Source organism: Babylonia areolata, chromosome 25, assembly GCF_041734735.1.
Source record: "Babylonia areolata isolate BAREFJ2019XMU chromosome 25, ASM4173473v1, whole genome shotgun sequence".
Lineage (NCBI taxonomy): Eukaryota > Metazoa > Mollusca > Gastropoda > Neogastropoda > Buccinidae > Babylonia > Babylonia areolata.
In genome coordinates, this window is record NC_134900.1 from 16807564 (window position 1) to 16825938 (window position 18375).

Sequence of the window (18375 nt, forward strand, 5' to 3'; positions counted from 1 at the left end):
TGAATTGCAGTTTGGTTGGTGATTCTAATACATGTAGTGATACACCCCGACTTACTCTTAATTTAAACAGCTGTCAACATCCAGTGGTGCTGAACTATGCATGCACAGACACACACACAGATATTGTGTTGCACTTATACACACACAAAGATAGTGTGTATTATTGTATGCTCACAAGACATGCAGATCCACAAACATATCAGCATGTAACTGAATGCAGGCATACATGCACACAAAGATGTATACACTCAGATGTATGGCCCCCCTCCCACCCTCTGTCACTCACTGAATCACACACACAGGCATGCACTCATGCACACAAGCTACTTTACCCCCCCTTCCCCCTCCAGTTTCACATTCCATCACAATGGACGCATCATACACACTTCCCTCACCTATGCCTGCTTTAGACAACTTTACTTGAACAGTGAGTTGAATCTAACAAGGCAGGGGATGGGATAAGGGGAGGGGGGAGGGGTAGTGAATTTCTCTCTTGAAGCTAGCTGTAATTATGCTCTTAGCAGCAACTTGTCAGGTTTAATCAAGTAAGCCATTCCTATGCCCTTGGCTTGTAGCTCTTGTTTCTAACCCCCTTCCCTCGATCCCCTCCCCTTCCCCCCCCCCCACCTCCCCTCTCTCACTCTCTCTTTCTCTCTCTACCTGTTTGCCTTTGGATTTGTGAGTGGTGTCTTCCTTGTTAGGGTCTGGAGGATTGGTTAGAGCCCACCCCTGCCCCCCTCTCCTCACCTCTCTTCCTCCCTCTGCAGATCTCCTTTCACTTGGGTAATAGGTGTTGCCTTCTGAGGCAAGTGGATGGATCGTTGTGTGAGAGTGGTTGGTTGGGTTTGGTGTACTGTTTTCTTTTCTTAGTCTTGTTTCTCTGGCCTGTCTCTGTTGTTTCTCTCTCTCTCTCTCTTTAACATGCACGCACGCATGCTTGTGCGAGCACACACACACACACACACCTCATTTTTAGAGGAAATATTACAAACAAAATTGAAAAGTTCATGAAAATGCTCACACACACAAAACACATGCACAATGTCATAAGTCAAGCAGGGAATGTCAAAATATTTAACAAGTTCTGGTACCTTTGGTGGTATCCAGAAAAGAGCAAAGTGAAGATATCTTTCCATGTGAGTGATTGACCCGTATTTTGGGTGTGGGAATGTTTAGCCTGGCTACTTCTGATCAGACAACAGTTTAGTCTGCCTGTAGATGCTTGGCTTTCTTCTCACCCTAGACATCTGTCTTCGTCTGGGTGCATATATCACATATGGAGCTTTGAAGGATGTACAGGAAGAGGAAACTGTAAATGTTAGCTCACTGTTTGTTTGTCCGTCTCTCTCTTCCCCTATTGCTGTCTCTCCCACACCTACTCTTTCAGTATTTGTCGGAGTCTATGACTCTCCTTTCCCTCCATGATATATAATAAAAAACAAAAACAAGATTAAAACATTGCTTGCATTTATGTCCATAATGGAAAATTTTAAGAAAAGTGTTTTTATCTTTCTTCCTGCCAGCTTTTTTTGTGTGCATATACCTAAATGTATTGCACTTTCTTTTGCTATTTTGTTACACTTGATGATAAACAGTCCCCCCCTGCCCTCTCTCCCCACCTGTTCACCCCTTCACCTCTGCAGCCCCCCCCCCCCCCAAAAAAAAAAATTCCCTCTCTTACCTCAAACATGGTATCACTGTATGTTGCAGGCAATGGTTACCTCGTCAGAAACTACAGCCTCTGGGAGTCAGTTCAGATGTGGACAAAGGGCGCCTAATGGAGAACAAGAAAGCCAATGTACGGAAGGCAGTGCAGAAGGCCTACGAGCAGGCCATCATCCACCGCTGCAAGGTGAACGGAGAACCCAACCCCCTGTCCGGGGATTCCAGCTCCGAAAGCTAGACCTCCATTTTGTTATCACTCAGAACGAATAGCCTGAAGGGGGGTGATGTTGATTATTTCTTTACATTCTCCTAATTCGAAGCTGGTAGTAGTAATTTACATTGCATTGTCAAGTTTAAGAAGAGAGACTGATCCGGTGCAGCCTTGCAATCATTGTCACCAACTGTCAGCTATATGTCAGTCTTTAGCAGTCATTGTCACCGGCTCTCAGCTAAATCTCAGTCTATTTTAGCCATCTGGAACTGTTGAGTGAGACTGACAAAATACTGTGCAAGGGAATACACTGATGTTGTGAAAACCTAAGTGGAACAAGACAGAGTTGAAGAAACTCTGAAGGGTACCTCAAGTTTCTCCAGGTCCATCACAGGTGGTTTCCTTTCACAGTGGCTGTTCATCCTCTCTTCAGTTTCAGCTGCCTGAAAGGTGGAGATGATAGCCAGTTAGACGCACTAGAACCTAGTGCTGGTGATTAGTTACTTTATTGTATTTGAGATTTGAGTCAGGAAACATTATCCTCCTTTTTTTTTTTGTTGCTCATTGGTAAATGTATTTTGAAATAACTCCTTTGTTGGCTTTTGTTGCCATGGGCAACTTTTGCGTTGTATGAACTGAGAGAAAAGCATGACACACATGGGAGGAGTAAGGGAGTGGAGGGGTTTGGAATTTGGATGTGTGTCAGTAACTCTCCTGAAAAAAAAAAAGTTTTCAGAAAGAGTCTGCATGGTTTCAGTCTCACTGCTGGAACCAGGCTGAGAAAACCATCAGGATATTAACTATTTAAATCATGGACATATACAACTGGTTTGTCTGTTTTCAAAATGGCATTCTTTTTTTTTTCTTTTTTTCTCTCCATAAACCTCTGCATGTAAGAGTCATTCCACACACACAAAAACTAGAAATGAAAGATTCTGGTTAAGCCAGACATGCCTGATTCAGCTGATAGAAAGAGTGTGTTTTCTATCTGGTGATCGATTTGCTGACAGAGAAGGAAGCTGTAGTGACCAGCTCCAGGCAAGCAGATTTCGGGTTTATATTGTCAGTACTTATGAAATATGTAAATGATTGTGGTTGTATTGAAATGCCTGCATATGAGTGGATTCACAGCTCATCTGCTTATGTTCTGTTCTGTAGCACACACAACCTTTTCCACTCCCTCTCATCTGTACAGTGTGGACACTTTGAATGTTACGAAGGTTTTGCATCATCTGCTCTCTTACTATGCACACATCTGTTAAGTGGTTGAAATATTTATACATATATCTGCTCTTTGTTAATGTGTGTTGTTTTTTTTCTCATTGGAGTAAAAGCGGGGGAGGGGGGCGATTAGCATTGGTAATAACTACTGACTAAATTTCATGTAACATATCTCTTTTGGGGAATTGGAGGAGGAGGGTGAAGAGTGGAAAAAATCTGAAACAAACATAAAGAAAAACAAGCAATAAATACGTCTTTGGAATAGCAGTTTTGTGAACCTTTTGAAAAGGAGAGTTCTTTACTCTAAATGTACAGGTGTCATTAATGATTTTAGGACTTTGCAAAGGACGGTTCTTTGCCCCAAACATGTAAAATATTCGAAACTTAAGACGACTGCTTAAAATGTGCAGACTGGTGTTGCCTGTGTGCAGTTTAGTGAGGCTTGGTTTATATTTGTACAAAGGGGCAATTTTTGTTGTTGTTTTATGGGGAGGTTTGGGGCTGATATGGCAGCATATTCAGAGTGCTGTGCAGAGTTGGTTTGACCCTGACTAATTTCTGTTGAACAATCTGCTTTGATAGTAAAACAAACACCCGCAGACGGGAAAAAGAAATAAGAGGGTGTTGCTGCACTGGCAAAGCAGAGTCCCCAGGGAGAGCAGTCCTAATTTCACACAGAGAAATCTGTCAGTGACAAAAAGGTAGTACAGTACAATGCCATACAAGACCATACAATGCACTTAAACAGCAGTTTGTTCCGAGTGCTGTACAGTGTTGGTGTAGGTATTGCAGGAAAGAATGTACCTTCTCTTGTTGCATGCTTCTTTCTCCTTATCTCCTGGCAGTGAGGTTTTGGCTGAGGATACATGATTCCAGTATGTGGTTGAAGTCTTTGGTGGTTAAGTAATTTATTGAATGTTTGGTGCAGAAAAAGAAGTGAGTGGTATCAGATGTGTGAAAAGTGTTTTTGCTTAGTCTGTTCCGGACTGTTGGGGTGGAAGCTCAAGTTGTGCAACTTTACTTGGATTGAACAATTTCTGCTTCCCCCCCAGTTCACATTTTCTGCTGCACCCTCCACCCCACCCACCCCACCTCCTCCTCTTCACACCCCTTGCCCACCTCCTCCCCCCACCCTCCTAGAATTACTTCTGGAAAGATACCTCCCTCCCACCACACACACTCCCATTCCCTCCCCTCAAAATTTTTAGCTTTGAACAAGAGCCAGAGCTGGTTTTTCTTGTTCACTGTCATTCATTCTTGTTCCTCTCTGAAAAGCTATTGATTGTTGGATTCCCATCCACCCCCCACCACTCCCAGCTAAGTTTATGAGAATAATCCCAAGTGCTTGCTGAGGAATTGAGAAGAATCCAGATATTTGTACATATTGATGAAATGATAATACAACATTTGGTTGAAATGGTTTGTACTATGTTGAGATTTCTACTGTCGGAAAGTCATGCTCATCAAATGTACTTCTGTCACTTAAGAGTCTGTGTCGTTCTTGTCTGTCTGTCTCATGCTCTCTCTTCTCTTTCTATGCTGTCTTGCTCACTTTCTCTGTATGTCGTATTGCCCCCTCACTTTCTGTCTCTGTGACACTAGCATACATATACACGTGTGAATAGAAGCATACTCACAGATAATATAATGCAGAACTTTTGCTTCAGTGGTGAAGCACTGCAAACAGTTTGGAGAAGGAAGGAGAATCCGAGCGAGTGTACATATTTTTTTCTTTTTACAAGATTGCGTCTGAGAAACTCCTCACTCCCTTGCCTCATTTACTGTGTATGAATTTTTTGTGTGGATTATCATGTAGGCAGCATTTCCTAATGTGTGGATGTATGGTTTAAAGCCATGGAACATGATTATTCAGAGGACTGTTTGTTTTTTTGTTTTTCTTCTTCTCTTGTTCCTTTTTCCCAGTCATTTTTTTTTTCTTGTGGCCCACCCAGTTTATTAATAATGATAGAAATATTGCTACCATTCATGATGCTGTTGGTTATATTTTAGAAATATGTTATTTCTTTATATTTAGGTTGCATGGTTATTGTTCTTACCTGTTGGATTATTTACTGTTAGTATTGTTTGGTATTAGTTAGCTCCTGAATGACCATGTAAAAAAAAAAAAAGAAGAAGATAAAAGGCTGCAGTGGAATTATGAATTATATGGTTTATGTTTAATCTTTTACAAGTAAGCAGTTTTTTTTGTTTTTTTTAGATATAGCAAGAGATCAGTTGTTCTCTTAGTTCTAACAAAATACTGGGTATATATATTTTATGTACATATATACATACATCTTTATCTTTCCCAACCCTTTTTTTTGCCACATGAGTTGATACATTTTGACACAAGTCAAAGAGTGAGATTTAACCACAAATCTGACAGCAGTTACCATCATGCCGCCTTTGGCAGATTTCATAGGCAATTGACCAACCATCGGGAGAAAGTATTTCCAGAATATTAACTGTGGGTTTTGTTTTGACAGAGCAAAGCTAAACTTGAGCTTTGTTACTTGCTCAAAATGAATAACTGGAAGAAGCTGGAATCCCCCCCCCCCCTGTATTTTATTTATTATTTTTTTGAAAAAGTTCAACTTTAAGTTTGATTTTGCTCAAACCTACATTTGAATGTATTTCATAAAGCAAACAAACAAGTGTATAGTTTTTCTGTTTATTTTAGTGCATTGTTGCACAGGCATTTCTCATTTCCCCTGTGAAAATCCTTGCGAAATCAAATGGAAATTTGACAGTAAGGCTCCTGTCTGAATAAATTTTCTGATTTTAATGGAAGGATAAATTCAACAGTTGTTTCAATCTAACAGACTTCTTTTCTGTTTTGTTTTAAGTCTGTCAGTGAATTCAGTGAAGATTTAAGAAGTTGTTTTTAATTTTTTATAATTATTTGATGTATTTTTTTTAAGACCTGTTCATATATCCTCCAAAAACAGTCAGGAATGTGACCATTTTTGAACTGATAGATTTCAGTCAAAAATGGAATAACCATTTGGTCTGATTTCATTTTCCTGATGATGTCAATATATGGGTACAGATTTGCTTATACTGTATTAACTACTGTTTACTTGCAAATTCAGAGTGGATCTGCAAAAAATAAAATGAAATAAAGAGAAGTAGTATTCTAGTCAAATAAAGCAACAGTGAAGTAAATAGGCCCGTAAACATGTAAAGAACTTTTTTTTATACCAAAGTTCACATAGAAAGCCATTGTTTTACATAGCAAAAACTGAAGCCTGTTACTGAAGAAGGTGGACCAACAATCTTGGCATACATTATCAGAGAGACAGATGTGGGATATTTGAGTCAAAAAAAAGAAGGAAGATTAACTGTTAAGATGCATTGACTGTCTTGTTAAAACGAAAGTGATTCTGCATGTTTATTATTTAACAAGTATGCATCTGTTCATTCTTTTCATTCACCCGTTTACATGCTGTGACTGTTGAGGTGATGGTTTATGGTGTACATGTGATCGAGGAGAGAAGATGGCATCCTATATTTGTTTGTTGTTGGTGGAAAGCAGGACTGTGGCATGTTGTGGGATTCTGTTGTGATGGTCAGACCTGGTGGTGGTGATGGGAATGGATTGTTTTTTTGTTTTTGTTCTTGTTTCTGTTTGTTTGTTGATTCCAGTGAGAAGTGTTTGTTGCTCTGTTGTGATGTCTGTGGTCAGACTGATCTGTCATTACTGTTTTCCCCACCTCAGGTCAGTTGATGACCTGCAGGATAGTGGTGGGTGCAGCATGCTGCCGCCTGGATAAACAGCATGGAACAAATCAGGTTGAGCACATAACATCTACTGAAAATGTTTGTTACCTGGTAAGGTTTTACACGATTAAGTCTTGGACTTGATACCAGGCTGTGGGGTCAGCTGGACTGTGAGCAGTCATGTCAAATGTCAGGCTGGATGTAATTTTTGTTGTTGTTGTTGGCATGAGAACCCACCTAAGGCTTGCTGAGTTTGGAAGAACAGAAAAAGGAGGAAAGAAGAAAGCCTGTGTTTCACTGCCTGTTTCATGTCAATGGCTTGCTGTACTAGGGATAAAAATAACAAAACAACTCTTGCAGGTCATGGTGCAGGAGTGGGTGGTCTGCAAAGCTGCAACAGACACGTGATATGTAGCAGAACTGATGATGTTTTTGGTGGTTTGTGTTGTAAATAGACTCCCACAGTGGGTGGGTTGTGTTGAGGGTGAGGCAGCGTCACTGTCAGACTGCTTACAGTCTGGATCCTGAGGGGATGCCTTTTGAAGGGCCCAGGGTGTTTCCTTTTTATCATGCTGGGGATATTGTTGAGGACCACAATCATGCATGCACTCTTCCTAGCACTTTCTCTAAAACTATCAGTTTTACTGTCTCTCTTTTTGAGATATATACTTACGCTGTCACTTACCATGCACTCAGTCATCTCTCACTACAAGCTAAGTTCAGACATACTTAAATATTACAGTTAAAACCAGTTACTTAGTGCCTCCAAGGAACATAAGTTCCTAGTCTAGACTAATATTGTACTTGAAAGAAATTAAATTTTCCTTCCATTAATTAAAAAGGACTCTGAGAATTCATTTATGTTGCTCTCCTATCAGTAGGCTTTGCTCAGTGTTCAGCACACTGTCAACAGAATGGAAATCTTTTGTTTCTTGCACAGCCCCCACCCCACCCCTCTAATACCCTAATCTGTTGCTTTTTGATGTGTTTTTTTAAGATGCAGAATGTGTTGTTGCATATTCTGATTTTGAGTTCTTTTTGAATTCCTTGATAGGTGATTAAAAGAATTTGGTTAATCAACTTGTACATTGTTCTTGATAGGGAATTCAAAGAATTTGGTTTATTAACTTGTACCTTGGAAGGCACTGGATAAGTAGTTTTATGTCTTCTGACGATAGAGGTTTGACAGTTGTTCAACTTAATAGTTCTTTGTTTTGAAACAACAAAGTTGTTAATGTTTGTTTGACTTTTGTGAAGAAAAGTAGTTAATGCTGGGTTGACTTCTGTGAAATTCTGGACATGGAACAAGTGTCCCTGTCACAAGCGCTCACCAAAGTTTAATATTCACATGCTCAGAGATAAGTATACATAAAAACAGAATCTGTTGTGAAATCAGTAAGTAGATAGTAGTTCCCTGAATAGTTTACACTGTTAACATTATTTGTCATGACAGTGTTATGTTTAGTGGAACAGTAACAGTAACCATTATTTGTTGTGCTTTTGTCAGCTAGAAATAATCCAGAAGACTATTGTTTGCATTTTTCTTGGTTCTTAAACTATATCATTAGTTGACTTATCTGCAATTTCTTATTTCCATCAGCTGTTGTCAGACAAATTGACCAGTCATTATACCTTCATTGTGAAACATTTGTTTAGAATTCTTCATTTCAAATTCATTACAGGAAACATCATTTAGAAAATAAAACAAACTTTAAAAAAGAATATGAACAAATGAATAATAAATCCAACGACAATTTTTTTACTTGCATGGTGAACAAAATGGAGAAGAAAATAACCACCAGGAGAGACAGAGAGAGTCCTCTGCCGTATTGAATCGTGTTGATTTGAACTAGATGGTTATTTTGTGAAATTTATAATCATTCAAAATATGTCTGATTGAAACTTGAAAGAGGGAGTCCTTTTTTTTTTCTTTTTTTTTGTGTGTGTTTCTTTCAACAAAGACCAAAGCTGGAAACTGATAGCACTGACATGGCTTCCTCTTTTAAAAATTGTTTGTCACAAACATAGATTTGTGATCTCTGTCAGCTGGCCGACAAACATAAACTGATTTATGCTTGTTCTATGATTGTTTTTGTTGAAATCCTCCCAGGCTGCAGTTGTGGCACAGTAGTTCTCTGATGTGTTTTGGACGTTTGTACCTTTCAATAACGCAATAATTGTGCATCTTTCTTGTACCATTCCCTCCATGAACATCTGCAGTCTGACTTTCATTGTTCTTTATGTATGTGTGTGTGTGTGTGTCACAACTGACCAGTGTTACATGTCACCCTGTGTGTTACAGTGTGTGTGATTTTTTTGTTTCCTTGTTATATAATCCCAGATTCTTGTTTCTTGCAATTTGCCAGATACTATGTATATTCACATACTATTTATACAATGTGTATGGACCATAGCTTGCAATGGTTTTGTATTTTTATGGTATTTGGACTCTGTGTGTGTGCGCGTGTGTGTGCACGTTTGTGTCCATGCATGTGTTTGTGATGCGGTTGATGAGAGTTTGCAATGTTTAGGTGTTGATTTGTTTATGATTTAGTTGTTTAGTTTGGTTTATTTTTATTTTTATTATATTTTTTTTAAACTCCAGAATACATTATACTATTTTGTTGATCGACCCTTTTGAAATTCGGTGACAGTAGTGTTCTTTTTTTGCATTGTGTGATGGATTCAAGTGATTTGTTTTCACTGAGAGGTTAAAAAAAGGATCATTTTAAAAAATTGATTATTGATTGACTGATGATTGATTTGCTGTATTTTAAAGGCAAAGTTTGCGTCATTAATATATACATATATGAGAACATTTATTTGATTTTTTTTAGAATAAATAAGTTCTTATAAATAAAACTAAGTCCAAACATCCAGACTTAAAAATAATGAAAACAACTTTGCTTGGCTTGGGCATCTATCAGGAATGAAAATAAAGTGGAGCATCAAGAAGACATAGTGACCATTTACTACATGTGTTTCCAATTCACCAAATTATTTGATGTGTTCCATAGATACAGTCCTGTTTTGTTGGTCAAAACCAACTCCTTTGTGTTAAAGTGTTAACGGAGGATTACCAGATGTTATTCACTACATGTTTGCCAATGGTTTGAACTCGATAGCGAGCACCTGTTCAGCTGTTGTACTTTAATGTTGTTTGGGAAATACTGCGGTCATCTCTTTGTGTTGCTCATTATGGTGTCATCTTTCTGTCTCTTTGTTTGCCCATACCAATTTCATGTTGTTCTCATATATCTGGAACTCCTGTATTTTTTAAGAAATTAAACCGATTCTATTTAATTTTCCGCATGGTGGATTTTTGTATGTGGGGTAAGGTAATTGATGTGGCTGTAAACTGTTGTTGTAAGCTGCTTTTTCTTTTCACTCCCCTCCCCTTTTTTTTCCAGTGGTCATTTTTTTTTTTTCTCTCTTTCTTTTTTTTTTTTTTCCTTTTTCTTTCATTTCCTTTTTTCTATCTTTTCTTTCTTTCTTCTTTCCACTTTCTTCCCCCGTCCACCCCCTGGCCCCCCTGGCCCCTCCTGTCATGCATTGTGCTGGTATTGGTATGAATATTGTCTTCTGTGGTATTTAGGAGTTTGTCATTGTTTATGTATGGATGTTTGGAAGAGTATAATAAACTTTACAGAATAAATTCAGATGGGTCTCTTCTTTTGTTGACATTTCAGTATGGATGTTTGGGAGGTTTGAATAAAGTTTTGAGAAAAAAAGGTCAAATGGTTTTCATTTCTTGTATGAGGGTGTTTGGAAGATAATATCAAATAAAGGTTAAAGATGGGTTTTTTCTCAATTGATGTGTGTGTTGTGTGCATGTGATGAGAGTGTGTGTGACCATGTGTGTTGAAGAAGTGAGTGAGGGCTGGGAAGCAGAATGATTACTCAGTACTGAGACTGGTGCAGTGACTTTGGTGCGGTCTCAGGATGTTACTTGACATCAGAAAGCTGATTGGTCAGCCTGCACAGACTTGACAAGTTTACATTTTGTTAGCAGTTCATGAAGCCAGTGTCGAGTGATGAGGTTGAAAGACATGTCACAGTTTCAAGAGAAATAGTTTTGCCATGTTAATCATTAATGTGCATCTATTTTCTATCACAAATGACATTGAGATCCCAAATTTTAGATTAGATGCATCTTCAAGGTTGGCTGAAATCAAGATTCCAGAGCTTGAAAACCCCAGATGTTGGCCTTTATATCAATGGAAGTGTGGCTGCAGATCTAATGACGAGCATGCGTTTTTGTTCAATAGAGTTGTGTTATTGCCGTGACCTTTTCTGCTACAAAGTGTTTGTGTGTTCTTTTAAGTAGTACTCCAATAAATATATACATATATCAAGAAGAGGAATATTCATATATCATGCCACTGTCAGAACATGCCACCAAACCAGTTGTATATTCCCAGTTTGTTCTGCCATCAGCTAATCTCAGGGGGGTTATTGAAAACATTTGGAGCATGTGATATTTAAACATTGTGGATGAAATGATGCCTTTTGTAAAAGGAAACAAAAGGCATGATCATTACAAACACAATTTACAGATGGGTGTATGCTGGAGAGAGAAATGAGAGCACGTATTAATTAAAAGTGGAAGAGAATTTTCATTTGCTGGAAAGAATAGCTTGCATGCAAACTTATTTGTTTATTATTTATATTGAAGAAGATGATGCTTATGATCAATAGACTGATCGGATGACCCTTGCTCCTTTGTCTTCTTACTGTGAAATCTTCATTTCTGACCAAAGCCATGTTTCTCAGAAGCCAGTGTCAGTTGATGACCCAGGTTCAAGGTCTTTTTTTGGGGGGGTGATGGAGTGCTGGGAGGAGATAATTATTACACATTGTCTTGAAAAAGTGATTGACAGAAGTGCTGGGATAACCTGGGGGTGGGATGGGATGGAGGGGCTGAATCAAGACAGCAGTCACGCCAGTTTAAACATGACCGCTTCAACAAACATCCCCCACCTCTTCTTCTGTCCACGCTCTTCAAGAACCAGTGAACAAACGCCAGCGTGTGCATGTGGCATTTTCTTCTTCTTCTCTCTCTCTCTCTCTCTCTCTTAATAGCATAATCCATGTCACTCTCATCTCTGCGAGTGTCCTCCGTTCTCACACTTTGAAAGCGGCTTGGTTTGGGAAGATCAAAGCAGTGCACGGGCCCCCAGTGTCCTTCCCTGAACTGTATGACTCGCGGGCCACTCGTGTCGAGGTCTGCCGCTGTGACGTGGTCTCATTAGCCGGGGATTAATCAGTTGCCCTCCTCAGCCGCCTTGATAGCTTCACTGACCGGCACGCCCCGTGGATTGCTGTACGCAAGGTCGCGTCTCGTCTCGTCTTTCTTTTGATCAGCATCATATAGTTGAGTTCGCTGTTGAGTGATGTGTACAATTATATTGAGAACAGTTTTTGTTATCGCTCCCAGTGGGTGTTTCTGGATTGTCAAGGAATGATTCCAACAGACAAACAGAAAACAATATTTTGGTGAACACAGAAATGTGACCAAGGCTAGCAGGTGCTTAATTTAAGAAGCAGCAGTGGCAGCCTCAGCATTGACGATGTTGACAGGAAGTTCAGAAATCGTTAAGACAGGTTAATGCAGTATAATATCACCCACGAGTCGATAGTATCTGTTTTTAACCTGCATTTGTTTTCCAGCATCGAAACGACCGCAGACTCCATGATTCACAAGTAGTAATAAAACTTCGGGGAAGTGATGAACTCTCTCTCTCTCTCTCTCTCTCTCTCTCTCTCTCTCTCTCTCTATATATATATATATATATATAATCTGTGAGTTTGTGTATTCAATTTCAAGGAGGTACAGACTTTTCGACATATGCGCGACATCCCACCTCCATAAAAAAAAGTTAATTGATAACGATTACATTACGGTGACATGACTGATATGACTCAGTAACAAAACTTATGTTGCATCAACTCATGCGCAAAAAATAAAAGGAAATAAAAACCGTCTTTACAGGACATGGTGAAAAAATGGTGGATTAGGTGGGCGGGTGAGGGGGGGGGGAACGATGATAATACACTATACACTATCTTGAATAACATACTATCATTAAAAACATGTCATGATTGTCGAACATGTCGGTGTTATTATTAAAAATGACCGATAACTGCGCTGACTCCGGAGAAAGGAAAGGGAGAGAGCAGAAAATACGAAGCAGAAGAAAAAGAATAAAATACAATCAATTCCACCAGCTTCCATTGACCACGTACAGCAACCTACGGGTGTGAGAGAGCAGTGCAAGATTTTTTGACATGCTTAATTACCAGCCCGTTGCGAAAATTGCGCTGCGTTCCCATCACATTACTTCGGCTCTCCAGGAACCTCGCTGCTTGTCTTTCTGTCTGGGAGAGAGGGCTGTGGGATGGAGGGGTGGGGTGGGGTGGGGAGGGTGTGGGGGGATGCCCTTGGCACAGGCCTTGACCCTGTGACAACCCTCTGTGGCGGTGTATAGCTGCTGATTAAAGGCGGTGTTCTGGAGTTCATAATGTTATGCCCTCAGTCACTGTTCTGTTTCTTCCGTTAGTTTGACTCTCTCTCTCTCTCTCTCTCTCTATATATATATATAATATATATATATATATATATATATATATATATATATATATATATGTGTGTGTGTGTGTGTGTGTGTGTGTGTGTGTGTTGATTATTTACATTTTGCCAAAGCCCCCTCCCCACTGCTCTGCCTCCCCTCCCGTTTCACCCGCCGTAGCATGTATTGTGGCCAAGGGCCGACGTGCGATAATTTTTTAAAGGTTAAATACTATTTCTTCTTCTGTCTGTCACTGTCTGTGTGACTCTGGATGTCTGTCTCTTTCTGTCTGTCTCTCTTACTCAGTCTGCTTTTGTCTGTCTTTATTATCTTATTGTATGTGTCTAGTTTGTATTTCTCATCATTTATTTTTGTTTTGAACAGAAGCAGCAGGTGAAGTGTAGCCTGTCAGTGTTTTTTTATTTTTTATTTTTTTTCTTCATGAATAACGATGATGGTGATGGTTGTGGTAGTGGTGGTGATGATGATGATGATATTCTTCTCTCTCGCTCTCCCCACCTAACCCTGCCCGCACTCTCTCTCTCTCTCTCTCTCTCTCTCTCTGTGTGTGTGTGTGTGTGTGTGTGTGTGTGTGTTCCTCTCACACATTTCTCAGTATTGAAAGTTACATTGAGTACGCTTGAAACGTGAAAACGAGTCAGTTTCAGTTTCAGTAGCTCAAGGAGGCGTCACTGCGTTCGGACAAATCCATATACGCTACACCACATCTGCCAAGCAGATGCCTGACCAGCAGCGTAACCCAACGCGCTTAAAACGAGTCAATATACCGTCGATCCTACTTTAACACCAATGATGCATTTATGGGTGCAGTTGGCCAACTAGCGCGTGCCCCCGTGTTAAGAGACGGAGAGTAATGTAGCGAGGTTGAAGGGGTGTGTGGGAGGGCATCCTGGAAGGGCATCAATTGATTGCTCGGAATTGTAAACTTTTTTTTTTTCTCGATACGTTTGAGGGACACACTCTTTTGTTTGTGTCTGGGAAAGAATTCTGAATGAGTCAATAAATGTGTGCATGATGTTTGTATTGGAAAATTCACGAAAGAAAAAGTTGAGTTTTGAATATTTACCCTCTGTTTATAGCTCAGTATTTATTATGCTAATGATATGGTGAGTTTAAAAAAAAAAATCTTTAAAAAGAGAAAACCCGTATAACTTCAATCTTCAATAAGAAAAGCGGGTATGTGCACGTGTGTTTCTTTTGTGAAAGTGTATGCCTGTGTCTGTGTGTGTCTGTGTGTTTGTAAGAGAGAGAGAGAGAGAGAGAGAGAGAGATTCATATCCGAGAAAAACAAATCCTCACAAAAATATAACCATAAATACACACATCCGTAGAACACGAATGCTGACTAGGCGTGGACATAAAAGCAAGAGCTCCATCCCTCCCTCTTAAGAGTGAGATGCTGTGTATAACTTGTATATCAGCGCTGACAATACACTTCGCTGCGCCACACACTGAACGCACTCACTGAACGCACACAACTACTAGCTACTATGTTATGTTGCACAAATCTGCTCTGTCAAACTCGTGTACTTAATTAACCTGAAAAAGAAGGGGTGAAAAAAAAGGTAGAAATTTCAGGAATCATGATACACGTTTTTAATTTTTTAATTTTTATTATTTATTTATTTATTTTTATTAGGAGGTGCCCGGTAGTAGAATTGGATAGGCGTCGGACCTCTGATCCAGTGTTCACCAGTGATCAGGGTTCGAGGCCCCGTTTCGGCAAGGTGGTGTGACCAAAGGAAAGGCATTTTACTCCGATTTTCGACTGAGAGAGGATTGGGCGCGGCCGCCTTCCTGTGCCGAGGTCCAGGCACAGTGGATATCAACTCACTGCCCCGGTGGTTGTAAAGGGCTCTGGGACCTTTGATATTAACCCAAGGGTTTCGTTGGTACGTTCGTTCTTCTACTTCTACTACTTCTTTTTCCCCTCCTTCTTCTCCTCCTCCTCCTCCTTCTTCTTCTCCCTTTTCGCTTTATTATTCATTTTATTTATTTTTCCGACATAACTTTGTCATAGCGTGGGGGTCCAGGTTTATGTCCCCTTGGTGATGACCCCATAGGTAGCGAAGTCACGACCGCCGGAAGGAAGAGTCTCTCTCACCGTATGCCGCAGAGAATTACGAGATCTCGCCGCCGTACCGGCAAGACCTGTACCAGGTACCCTTCTTTGATAGCACCCCGAATAGGAAAGGACGGTCCAACATAGAGACCGCTTGCATGGACACTCTTTATTGATTATTTTGAGGCGGTTTGATGGGCCTCTCCGGGCCCCTCACCCGCGCCGCCCCCACCACCAGCCCCAGTCCAACTTAGCGGCTTTTTAGACGATGTTTATGACTTGGTTGAAAAGGGTTTAATGGTTTTCTAAACTCTGTGACAGCATCTTCAAAAACTGACCCATATTTCTGATCACTGGAGTGGCCACTGTTCTTGATGTGTCGATAACTGTAGCGTAAACCACCGGGAGGTCCCCCCGTTCTGGTCCTCAGTGCAGGACTTATCCTTGTTTCATGGCTTGGGGCTGTTGCATAGTACTGTATGGTAAAGACCGCTTTAAATCGGAACGCACAACAGAGGCATGCGCGCATACACACACACACTCGCATGCACGCACGCACGCACGCACACACACACACACACACACACACACACACACACACACACACACAGACAAGGAGAGACTGTGCACGGGCGGTCATTTGGGGAAAAGGGAGGGGAGGTTGTAGGATGTGGGCCTGCGTGAAAAAAGAAAAAAGAAAAAAAGATCTGCTTGGAATGCTGTGGCGGTTCTGCACTTTGTAGAACTCGCAAACAGTCTCATATTTTTCCTTCCATGCAAAAAAAAGAAAAGAAAAAAAAAAAGAAAAAAAAAGAAGAAGAAAAAAGCGTTCTGTTGGATGCTTTGCTTCTACCGCAAGTGTACTGGGTTTATCCATACCCTCATGGTATTGAGTGTGTTCCATTTCTTAGGCCTTTTCCTCCTACTTCCAGGCAGTTCATGGAACCTTTGGCTCAGCTGATGAGGTGCAGCGAATATGGGTTCTCTCACTGGCAGCTGAACACCCACTTGAGCGAACTGAATCCGAAACTATGTGCTGACAAATTAAACAGGGGTCTTGTTCTTATAACACGGCGGAATTCCTGTTTGGTGAATTCCTATTTTGATTGTCATTCCTATTTGGTGAATTCCTATTTTGTCAGTTCTTGTTTCGTACAAGAAGAAGATAAGATCTGACACACATTCGTTTCCGGTGACGCTGACAAGCACATGACAGAATGGCGGAGTCTTTTGTGCCGTTATGATGATTATGATCTTGTGTAACTCATAACCTCGTTGGAAGAACTGAGTCACTGAGTGGGTTTTTGAATAGTCTGCACAACGAGCGTGGCTGTCACTCAGGTCTAGATGTATCGAAACATAACTGAGTTACCGTTAAAAATTGGTCACCTGATTTTGGGTCCTCCTGCGCCGCGGCGGGCGCTCACACACACACACGCGCGCGCGCGCACGCACGCACGCACACACACTGACACGCACACACACTGACACGCACACACACTCACAGAGGCACGCACATTGGGACACGCATGAACGTGCGCAGAACCATGATCTGTGAAATTAATACACACAACAAAAGAAAAGAAAAGAAGAAGAAGAAGAAAAAACATCGGAAAATACCAGTGAAGATCGGTTGCTGCATGACAATAGTATACATCTGACAGCAGTACAGAGTATCATTCCTTGCCTTTTTTGTTGTTGTTGTTGTTGTTGTTGTTGTTGTTTTTTTCCCCCCGAGTTTGTTGTGGATATGTGTTGTTGCACTGTCACGGTTGTTCACCGCTGTTCGTTCTTCCACGGTGCTTCAGTGCTGCAGTTCAGTTCAGGCCCTCAAGGAGGCATCACTGCGTTCGGACATATCCACATGCTGCACCGATTTGCCAAGTCGGCAGATGCCTGACCAGCAGCGTAATCAAACGTTCTGAGTCAAGCCTCCAACACAAACTGTATTTAAACAAAAAATCTCTCTCGAATTCTTGGCAATAGATGTAGCCTATGTTTGACAGTAATGATCATCACACGTGAAATATTAAAAAACAGCACCTGAAAGAAGAAATATTTCTGGAATTCTTGGATGTATACGTATGTCAGCAATGATTTCTAGCTCGTAAAGTTTTACAACGGACTCCTCAGAAAAGACTAATGATTTTTTTTCGCGGAGGCGGTTATTTTTTTTGTTTGTTTTGTTTTTGTCGATGTTGAATTAAGGACAGATTTGTATCAAACGCTGTAAGAGAAATTTTTGTAAGTATGAAAGTTCCACAGGAAAGGGGCTGGGGCGTGCATGGGGTGGGGGAGGAGGGGGTTTCGGCGGGGGAGGAGGGGGTGGGTTGGGGGAGATTGTGGTGGACCTGTGAGAAAATGAAATGCAAAATTTCCCCGTCTGAAAAATAAATAAATAAAAAAAAAAAAAATAAAAAAGAGAAGATAAAAAGAGCACACAAGTTGCACGTGTCATATTGGAGCAAGACTTATCAAGAAAACGTCAGGCGCAGGTGCGTAACCTTTGATTTACAACCTGCAAGTTGCTGCGCCGCCCGCCCGCCCGCCCCCCTTTCCAGACATCCCAGGAATGCCAGGTTCCTGAAAGTGTATAGGGCCTGTGTGTGTGTAGCCAGACAGGTAACGGTATATGGCCGGACAGGATAGATCATTTAGATGAAATGTAGGCCACTTTGCTGCCCGGACGCTAGCCTTTCTGTTTTGGCGTATTCAGCTGTTTTTTTTTGGTTGTTATTTCTTGGGGTGTTTGTTTTCTGTCGTGTTTCGTTCCTGACTGTTGGTCTGTCTGCCTGTCTCTGTCTCTTATGCACTCACTTTGTGTTTCTGCGCCTGTCTGTCCGTCTCTCAGTATGTCTTTTTCTCTTTCCCTTCCCCACTGTCTGTCTGTCTCTGTCTTTGTCTGT

At 40.8% G+C, this 18375-nt stretch overlaps 1 protein-coding gene across 3 annotated transcripts in view; it reads left to right on the forward strand.

Annotated features, from left to right (window-relative positions):
- The window catches only part of LOC143299925 (peregrin-like), a 36833-nt gene extending 29410 nt beyond the window's left edge, over positions 1-7423 (forward strand). For all 3 annotated transcript variants that reach the window (XM_076613461.1, XM_076613463.1, XM_076613462.1), the window contains one exon: positions 1711-7423. In XM_076613461.1, coding sequence (XP_076469576.1) covers positions 1711-1903 — 193 coding nt within the window. In that variant the 3' untranslated portion in view covers positions 1904-7423. The remainder of the gene's footprint in view (positions 1-1710) is intronic.
- The last annotated feature ends 10952 nt before the right edge of the window (positions 7424-18375 follow it).